Here is a 10,206-nt window from a genome sequence, read left to right on the forward strand (position 1 = left end):
CAAAACTCAGCCAATGGAATCCATTGGGCCCATTTCTGGGGACAGGAATGTACCATGCAGTGAAGATATGTTTCAAGGCATTGATTCAATCGTTCGGTTTGGCCATCAGTTTGAGGATGGTAGGCAGAACTCATATTAAGTGTTGTTTCAGTGAGTCTGAATAATTCTTGCCAAAGGGCACTAGTGAAGATTTTATCTCTATCAGAGATGATGATGGAATGCAAGCCATGCAGTTTGTAGACATGAGCCAAGAAAGCTTGGGCTACAGATAAGGCAGTATAGGGGTGGGCTAAACAAATAAAGTGTGCATATTTTGTGAGTTTTTTAATGACAACAAGGATAGTATCAAAACTTTTGGATTTAGGCAAGCCCTCAATGAAATCTAGACTAATGGTGTGCCAAGCATGGGTAGGAACAGGTAGTGGATGCAATAAACCAGGTAATTTGCAGTGTTCAGGTTTAGCTTGGGCACATACCTCACAAGTATTAATGTAATTGGTGATAGACTGCTTCATATGTGGCCAGGCAAACAGTGATTTTACCTTATGATAGGTGGTTGTAATGCCACTGTGTCCTCCCAAGCCACTAGAGTGAAGGGCCAATAAAATAGCTTGCTGTGCTTCCTTATGGTTCCCCAACCAGATTCTGTTTTTGTATTTGATCACCCCATCACTAAGAGTGAAGCCTTTGTCATTGGATCCAGTGATACTGAGCTCAGTGAGCAACTGCTTGGTTTGATCATCTTGCTGATACCCCTCCAAAATGATCTCCAACCACCTAGGAGTGCTGGCAGTGATGGCAGTCAAGGAGACAGGCTCAACTTGTCTGGAAAGAGCATCTGCAGCTTTGTTGTCCAAACCCTTCTTATAAAGGATTTTGTACTGCAAGCCCAACAGTTTGATGAAGGCTTTTTGTTGCATACCTTCATGTAGCTTCTGCTCCCCAAGGTGAATGAGGCTCCTGTGGTCAGTGAGAATGGTAAACTCCTTGTGCTGAAGATAAGGCTTCCACTTGGTGATGGGCAAAATGAGTGCCATGCACTCCTTCTCATATGTTGAGAGGGCTTGAGCTTTAGGGCCAAGGGCCTTGCTGAGGTAAGCCACTGGGTGGGAGTCCTGAGATAATACTGCACCTATGCCAGTAGAAGAAGCATCTGTCTCAACTGTGAAGGCCTTGGTGAAATTTGGTAAGGCTAGCACTGGTGCTAAAATGAGAGCTTTCTTCAAGGTGTCAAAACATGTTTGCAGTTGAGGTGTCCAATGAAATAGAACATCCTTTTTCAATAGGTCCGTAAGGGGTCGACTTAGAATGCCATAATTTTTTATGAACTTCCTATAATAACCAGATAGACCGAGGAAGCCTCTCAAGTGCCTAGTGTCTGATGGTTGGGGCCAGTTAGCTACAGCCTCAATCTTCTTAGGATCTGTAGCCACACCCTGCCCACTAATGATGTGCCCCAGATATTCTAACTGTTGCTGAGCAAAAGAACATTTAGACCTCTTAAGCAAGAGCTTATGATCATTTAGAATGTGGAAGACTTGCTGCAGATGATTCAGGTGAGCTTCCAATGTGGGATTGTAAATCAGTATGTCATCAACAAAGACCAGGACACATTTCCTCAACAGTGGCTGGAAGATAGTGTTCATCAAAGCTTGAAAGGTAGCTGGGGCGTTTGTGAGTCCAAATGGCATGACTCGGAATTCCTAATGCCCACTATGAGTACGGAATGTTGTTTTGGCCTCATCCTCAGTAGCCAACCGAATTTGATGATATCCTGATCTCATATCCAATTTTGTGAACCAAGCTGCTCCATTCAACTCATCAAAAAGTTCATCTACCACTGGTAATGGATACTTATTTTTGACAGTGATATTGTTGAGTTGCCGATAATCCACACAAAAACGCCAGCTGCCATCTTTCTTTTTGACCAAGATTACTGGGGAAGCAAAAGGACTGTGGCTGGGCCTAATGATGCCATTGGAGAGCATTTCTTTGATCTGACGCTCAATCTCATCTTTTTGTGTTGGGGAATATCTGTATGGCTTGACATTTACAGGTTTCACTCCAGGGATCAGAGGGATGTGATGATCAAATTCCCTTGAGGGTGGCAAGGAATCTGGATCCTGGAAAAGGTGAGCTTGACTGTCAACTAACTGCTGTACTGGCAGAGGAATCATGTCTGGAGGTAAGGGTGGTGTTACTGGACACAAATGAAGCAACTGAGCTATACCACCCTTCTTGATGAGGCCCTGTAATTTCCTAACCTTGATCTTGGGACAACTGGATAAGGTATCTTTAATGCCCTTTAAGCTAATTCTGCTACCCTGATAAGAGAACCGCAACAACTTCCTTTTCCAGTGTATCCACATGGGACTGTGTTGTTCCAACCAGTCCATGCCTAACACCATGTCATAGTATTGCAAAGACAACACACGAGCATCAGTTGTGAATGTGTGCCCTTGAGACCACCAGCTGAAGTTGAGGACCTGATGGGTGCTCTGAAGTTTATCGCCATTGGCCACAACGACTTGAATTAGAGGAGCAGGCCTCAGGACACAATTGAGGGCATTGGCCATGTTGGAGCTAATGAATGTGCAGGTGCTGCCCGAATCAATGAGGATAAGCAATTGTTGATCTTTGACGATGCCATGGAGCTTGATTGTTTTCTTGCCTGAAACCCCCACTGCTGCGGGCTGAGACAGAGCAAACACCGCTTCCTCTTCATCACTAGAATCTGAAGCATGCTGATCAGGCGCACTATCATCGGAGAGCAGCTCCATGAACTCTTCCAAGACATGCAAGGCTACTTTATCTGGACACTTATGGTTGCGACCCCATTTCTCGCCACACTTCATGCATAAACCTTGGGCACGCCGCTGAGCTCGCAATGTGGCGAGCTTGTCTTCCCACTTTGGCTTTGTGTCGGCGACTGGTGGTGCTCCCAGAACACCAGGAGTTGCAGTTGGCGGTGGTTTGCCAGGATACTTGTTATAGTCACGATAATTGCGCTTGACAAAAAACTTTGGTTGAGAGTCCAGCACATCAGCCTGCATAAGAGCCAATGACAAGGCCACATCAACTGTTCTTGGCTTATGTAAAACAATAGCAGCACGGATGTCAGGATACAAGCCTTGAATGAATTTACTGACAAAAAACACATCATCTAAATGGTTGTTATGCACCAGCACTTTATGCATGACAGTTTGAAATCTTTCATAATAATCTTGAACATCCGAGGTTTGCTTAATGCTCAGTAATTCTTGCATGGAGTTATGATATAGATCTTTCCCAAATTTAGATTCAATGGCAATGCAAAGATCCACCCAGTTATCCACCCCATGCTGAGCCTCGTAGGTTTGTAACCATAAGGCAGCATGCCCTTTGAAATGTAAGGTACCATACTGAGCCCAGCGATGGACCGGAACATTGAACATATCAAAGTATTTTTCGGCCTTTTCTTTCCAGACTTTGGGATGAGACCCATCAAATTTGGGAAACTGAGCCTTAGGTAAACGAGATTCAGAATGTGTAGATGCAGTAGGGTAATGAACTGGGGAGGTGGAGGGGGATAACTGACCATTGGCCAGGGGATGAGTGAGGACCAGAGTCCCCCCTGCAGTCCCCTGTGATGATGTGACGACGCCGTGGCCCATGGCCCGCCCCTCTTCCTCGCGCTTTGGGGCCGATGGCGGAGCGTTGTTTGCCTCCAACGCCTCCACGCGCGATGTGAGAGTTCGGATCTCCTTGGTGAGCTCGTTGGAGAAGTTATCCACCTCAGGACGCCAGCGATTGAACGTCTCCATGAGTAGGAGCATGGACTTCATCTGGGCACCGAGTGAGTCAAGCTTTTCCTCAGCCGTCGCCATGCGGGAGGTGAGGGTTGGTGGTTTGGGTTTGCGCGCCAGCGAGCAAGGTGACGATAGTAGAGTTGGTGGCAGATCGAGAGGAAATTAGGGATCTATCGAAGACGGTGACGGAAAAAGAAATTGAGGTGGCAGAAAATGGGAGGCGGAGAGGAAGCAGTGATGGTGGAGGTAGGGGAAGGTGGTGGTGGTGGGTGAGCTGAACGGCGACGCGGATGAATCGGCGGCGATGGAGAAAATCCGATGTAAGACCACACAACACTCTGGATCCAACCGTCGGAAACGGGATTTTACGGATCCAGAATCGGCGGCGGATCGGAAGGCTCTGGTACCAAATGTCGCGCCCAGCCAGAAGGATAGGTCGCCGGCGTGCACGCGCGGCTGGGAGCACGGCGACGGCGCCGCCTCGAGCAGATAACAGAAGGAGGGCGAGAGGATTCGGAACTGATGTTTTTGTTATTCGCTGACCTCCCAACCACCCACACAGCGAGTTTAAGAGTTCGGTCTTTACAATTTAACGGGCCAAGCCCAGACAAAACTACCACGCGGCTCGCAGGCCGGTTAACAGGCCCTTTCAGCTAGTGCAGACCAAATACGAAGAACGGCCGGAGGCCTGGTCGTGACACACGTCTCCTCCATGGCCACCGTCGACTGCTCCACGCACGCGCAGCACAGCAGCTACGGCAGGTCCGCCGAGTGGAATGGAGGACGACGACCCCGCGCCCATCGCGATAATTGCTCGATGAGATGAACAGTGGATGAATTATTGGCGCCTGATGGTCAACTGATCGATCGAGAGGATGCAGACCGTGTTATGTGGAGCGTAGCTGAAGGGAAGACTATCCACTGAGATGACAGACACTAGACAAGCAAGTGCACTAAAATTTTTTGTTAAAATCGACACGAACCCTGTGATGACGTACATCCAGGTGCACTAAAAATTCAACACAAAATCGATTGGTGGGCTGCAAACACTCAGTCACCTGGCTAGCCAGTCTCCAGTCTGAAGTTCTTAACTCTAGCAAACATACTCCTGTATGATTTTTGTGAACTGAAGTTCAGTTTATATTAACAAACGTAGGTGATTGATTGATTGTCTTCTGACTTCAGACTTATCCACTGGCGGAGCCAAGGCCCGGCCACCCTGGGCCGTTGGCCGGGCTCCCCGCCTACTTGTTCTTTAGGCCCAAAGGCCCAGTACAGACCTACAGGTCCGATAGGAGGGGCGTCGCCGCGGCTTCCGATAAGAGACGAGAGCGTAAGGATGAAAACGGTACAGAAATATCCGAATCACAATTTTTGAACAAATTTAAACAAATTTGAATTCAATTCGAAATACGAAACACCAAATTCAAAATCGAAACAAATTCGGTTTAGATTTTTTCCGACCGATTTCTATTTTTCTACTTTTAATCCAAAATATCCCGAATTCAAATTCAAATTATACCGTTTTCAAAAAAAAAAACCGAATTTGGCTCAATATAGTCCCAGCAAGGAGCTCTATGCGTGGATGGGAGGGGTGCGCCTGGATGGTTTTATATAGGCCTTTGGCTCCCTTGCTCCCGTGTATCTAAGCGAGGTGGTACTAAATGAATTGAGAAGGGAGCGCCTGGCAGCTGGCGCTTGCAGCTTGCATGCAAGAGGGAGAGGTCGCTGCGTGCTGGTGCCAGCCTGCCATGCTGAGCAGCCCATCGGGCAAGTGGTCTGTTGGGCCAAGCGTGAATTGAGGGAGTGTAGGGACGAGAAAGTAGCCCAAAATAGATTTTGTATTTTTGTGACGATTTTGTAATTTCCAGAAAATCAAGGACGAGGATTTGAAGTGATTTGATTTAAATTCTAAGAAGAGGTTTGGATTAGAGATTCAAGGTAAATATTTTTGGTGTCACAAATAAATTCGAGAAAGCATATCAACACTTGAAAATGCATATGGTGAATTTTAATGCAAGGCTTAAAATAGTTTTGCAGAAAATAAGTTTTAAATTGTTGTTAAATTTAAAATTTTCAATTTTTAGTGAATTTTAGCATGAGGGAAAACATAGGGGTTACAACTTGATGATACAGGTCGGTATTCCGTATTGAATTTTCGCATACCGACCGTGTTCGACATAATTCCGCTCGAATTGGTTCGTTTCCGAAATTCTAGATATTCCGTAAGTTTGTGTTCGTTTTTGTGTCTGGCTTGTCCGCTTTCGCTTTTGCTTTCGTATTTCAAATGTAAAAGTAGAAAACGGTTGAGGAGTTTTTCGACCGAGTTCGACCGTTTTCATCCTTATGAGAGCGCACGAGGGCTCGATGTCGTGGCACGCCGTTGGACGGATGAGAGACCGAGGAGACGCCATTACCACTGGACTGGCCATTACTCCATGGCGGGGAGGCCGAAGCGATGCTTTGTGCGCCGAGCTCAACCCGAATCGAATCCCAGGTCAGTCCCAACCCTCCTTCAGCCCTTTATTATCTCTGTCCTGCCGTCCTGCCTCTTTTTCAATCCCCAATCCCCCAATCTCCAATCTCCAATCGAAGCAGGTTGTGGCTGGTGGCCGGAGTCCGGCGAGGGCGTGAGGCAGAGCCAGCGACTGGTGGCAGCCGTGGAACTAATAGGAAGCTCCGAATCTAGAGAGGCGCCGCCTGCTGCCCTACCGTGTTGAGCAAAAGTTGCAAATGGCAGAGGGGAGGAGGTTGAGCCAACCAGGTAATTTGACTAATTTTAGAGTTATCTGATATGCAGAGGTTAAATTCGATGGATGGTCTATGACCTTGCCCTTATAAATATATATTTCTTAATTTTTTATTTAGGGATGAGGCGTTTTTTGGTTGATAGAAAATGGTCCTGAAAGACATCTAGGTTTATTTAGGGAAGATGCGTTTTTTGCTTTTTACGATTATCATCTAGGTTTATCTTTTGTGTTTCATTATCTAAGTCGTGAACTTGTGTACTGGAGAATCATTTTAATATTTTAATTTGAATTTATCATGGTTTACTAATTTTATATGTATGTTATATAATGTATTCTTGTGCATTACTTGTCACCGTTAGCTCGGCGTATTGTCACGCCCAGGCTCTCTAAAATTCCTGGTTCCGCCACTGGGCTTATCCGACTATAATCAGCACGGGATGGCTTCTTGGCAGGTAGTTTCTAAGTCTCCCTCTTGGAGATGCCATACCTCGGTCGCCATTGGGATACTGAGGACCAGCGGCGTGCGCAGGGCAGGCAATGAGCTATTTAGCTCACATAATACTCTCTCTTTCCAAAGTAGAAGTCATTCTCGCTATTCGAGAAGTCAATTTTTTTATTTTAATCAATTATATATAAAAGAATATTAATATTCATAATACATAATTAGTATCATTAGATAGATAGTTGAATAAACTTTCATAATAAACTTATTTGGAGATATAAATGTTGCACGTATTTTCTATAAATCTAGTCAAAGTCAAGAAAATTAGACCTGTGCGCATCCCATAGTGACTTTCCTTCAGGGACGGAGGGAGTACATGTAAAGGAAGCGACTGACCGGTGAATTCGTCGGCTCACCACCGCGTTTCATTCATCTACTCGATGGTGACACGTAAGAACATGACAATTTTTACTCCGTTAATTAACCTCTAACTAGCAAATGCACAACTAAAACAACTATGGGTGGAACCCCAAACGTGCCAAGCACCACCCACAGAGCAACCTAAAGTACCACCATAGCCAGACAGCAGGAGCGAGACATTAGAGGGGAGCTAGAAAGCCTCGCGACGCCTTCAAGAATGAAACAACGCCAAAGGCGTCGCCATCGCAGGCCTGACAAGGGAAGGTTTTCACCCACAAAAAACCAGCTAGGTGGGAGAAGATGTACCAGAAGGATGCCTCCAAGGAGGAAATGACGTCCGTGGACGTCGCCGTCCAAGCTTTTGCCAAGATCTCTCTCACACCCACCCCCAAAGCCTGCCCATGACCACCACAAGGGGGCTAGACATGAAGGAAGGTGCCAGTGTCAAAAGTAGGCATCCCTGTCGACACCCGACACCACCGTGTGTACCACGAGCATCCTCGCTGCATGCGCAGCCGCATGACAACACCCCCGAGCTCCACCATGGGACTAGCTTGAGCAAGAGGAAGGAACATGGCGGGGAGGAGAGGGCTAGGGATAGTAGAAGCCCCATCCACCTCGCCTACCAATGCCCCTACCCCTACCGAGCAGTCCCAACAGAAGCCCAAGTGCGCGGACATGCACGCGGTCGTGCTTCCCTAGCGCCCCACTAACCCTAGATTAGCCTTGGTAGTCTCGTCGGAGCACCGTGAAGCCGTAGCCGCTCTTCGCCTGGACTTGCCGTGGCTAGAGACGGTCGGCGCACCTCCACGCAGCGCTGTCGTGCCGCCATGGCTGGCGACGAGCCATCTCTGGTGTGTCCCCGCGCTAACCACCTACACTTATCGACGCGGGAGAGTGTGAGGATCATCATGGTGGGGTCAGGTTCGTAGGAAAGTTCATTGTTGGCGAGCTAGCTCCGATAAAATCCTCCCCTATCTCTGTTCGACTGTCATGTGGGGTCCGTTGACTCTGGGTCCCGTGTGTCAGCGCCTGTATTGTTTATTTCTTTTCTAGAATTTTGTGCTAACTTTAGAAAATGATATCTAGAGCTAGGAGTGTCCAAATTGAGTGAACCAAATTTAGTTGGATTCCTAATGAAGTGTAGTATTTGATAAAAATATGAAATGCACTATTTCTGGTATTTTTTTGGGAGAATAAAATAGAGCTAGATAAATGCTTTTTAAATGGTTTCAATCTTGTAAAATGTATAACTTGAGCTAAGAAAGTGATAAAAATATGATTCTAATTTTGTTGGTCTTGTCTTGTCATGTACTATCTGGGAAAAATATTTGTTGCACAGTGATCTTGCTGGAAATAGGAGGTCGCTATTTATTTTAAATAAATGCTAGATTCTTGTGCTATGTTTCATGGTAAAAATATGTATCTAATGAGTGTGAAACTTTTTGCACAGTATTCTTGTGCTATGTTGAAGCTAAGAAAAATATGAATGTTGTTGTTTGACACTTTTCAATAGGATTTCCTATTTATGCTATTTTAATCCCTGCTAGCTTGTCATTTTTGTGTAGGATGTTCTACTTGTTAAAATGCTATGAAATTTATACAGTAGCCTATTGGGGACATGTACAAGCTATTGTAATTTTTGTGGAATTTACTGTACAATTTTTGCTATATGTTTATTATTTTACCTAATTATCTAAATAAATTAATAAAGGCATGAAAAGAATTTATCTAGGAATGACCACTATATTTTCTAGTGCTCATTTGAGGTATGCTAACTATTGGTAACATTGGTGGTACTCAAAGTACCATTCTTGTATGTAGTGAAATATTATTTTCCCTAAAATTCATTTATAGTGACTTTTCTGGACAGATTCTAGAGTTAAGCAAATTACATGGTGAATATGATGTTCGCTATGAATCTTATCTATAACAAAGTTGTAGATAACTCACTTATCTAGCTTGTGTTAGATTTTCATGGCATTTGGCCAAATAGTTTGTGAGTTATGACTGTTCAAAGTTGGTCTCCAGAACTAGTAGTTCTTTGGACCAGATTTGATAAATGTGCCTGTTTGGCCTTGTTAATATGGGAATCATGCTGAGATGATTAAATATGAATTGTAGATAATTTCATAAGCTTTCTAGATTGTCTTGTTGCATGTCTTTTGGGTCAGTACAACTCTAGTTATGAGTTAAACGAGCAGATGCTATCTATAGCCCTGAATCTATGAATGCAGTGAATGACTTGATTGCTTTATATTAGTTGATGTGATGATTTAGATGCTTAGGCTGATTAAGATAAATTGTTAGTTGCAGGTGCTAGACCTCTTACTGAAGATGAACAACTTCATCTTAGGTTGTTAGAGCTTGGTGAGTGTGTAGTTCTTGTTTTCAAGAAGAGATATGCACATACTTAGTAAAATAAATGTTAATCTTGTATCATGTCATTCATGTGTCCCTCTATACATGTTTGTACATTTCATTATCACCTTCCATCTCTTTTGCATTCATGACTCTTAGGCTATGCATATGCATGCAATAGGTGTTCCGGAGGGAGCTATCGTAGAACCGACCAATTTATAAGAGTACAAGTACAATGGCAGCCCGCAAGCGGTCGCACTGTCATACTTCAACCCATATAAACCCGGTAGTCCATCGAGTACCACAACGGGTCTTGATAAACGATTTACAACAACCAAGATCGTACATGATTCAACATACATGTCACATATTACATAAAGTTCACAGATACATTTTCATCATCAGAGTATGAAACCAAGTTATTACAAACCGAGTTGATAATCAA

At 44.7% G+C, this 10,206-nt stretch overlaps 1 protein-coding gene across 1 annotated transcript; it reads right to left on the reverse strand.

The window, feature by feature from the left end:
* Positions 1-1,703: 1,703 nt before the first annotated feature.
* On the reverse strand, positions 1,704-3,866 carry LOC136543887 (uncharacterized). The gene has a single exon (XM_066536214.1). It carries the CDS (start codon positions 3,864-3,866, stop codon positions 1,704-1,706), a length of 2,163 nt encoding a protein of 720 aa, XP_066392311.1.
* Positions 3,867-10,206: the final 6,340 nt, after the last annotated feature.

Source organism: Miscanthus floridulus, chromosome 3 (genome assembly GCF_019320115.1).
Source record: "Miscanthus floridulus cultivar M001 chromosome 3, ASM1932011v1, whole genome shotgun sequence".
In the NCBI taxonomy this organism is placed as follows: domain Eukaryota; kingdom Viridiplantae; phylum Streptophyta; class Magnoliopsida; order Poales; family Poaceae; genus Miscanthus; species Miscanthus floridulus.

Bases quoted from the DNA above. Each gene is read 5' to 3' on its own strand.
- LOC136543887 (XM_066536214.1), bottom strand. From the start codon at position 3,866: ATGGCGACGGCTGAGGAAAAGCTTGACTCACTCGGTGCCCAGATGAAG.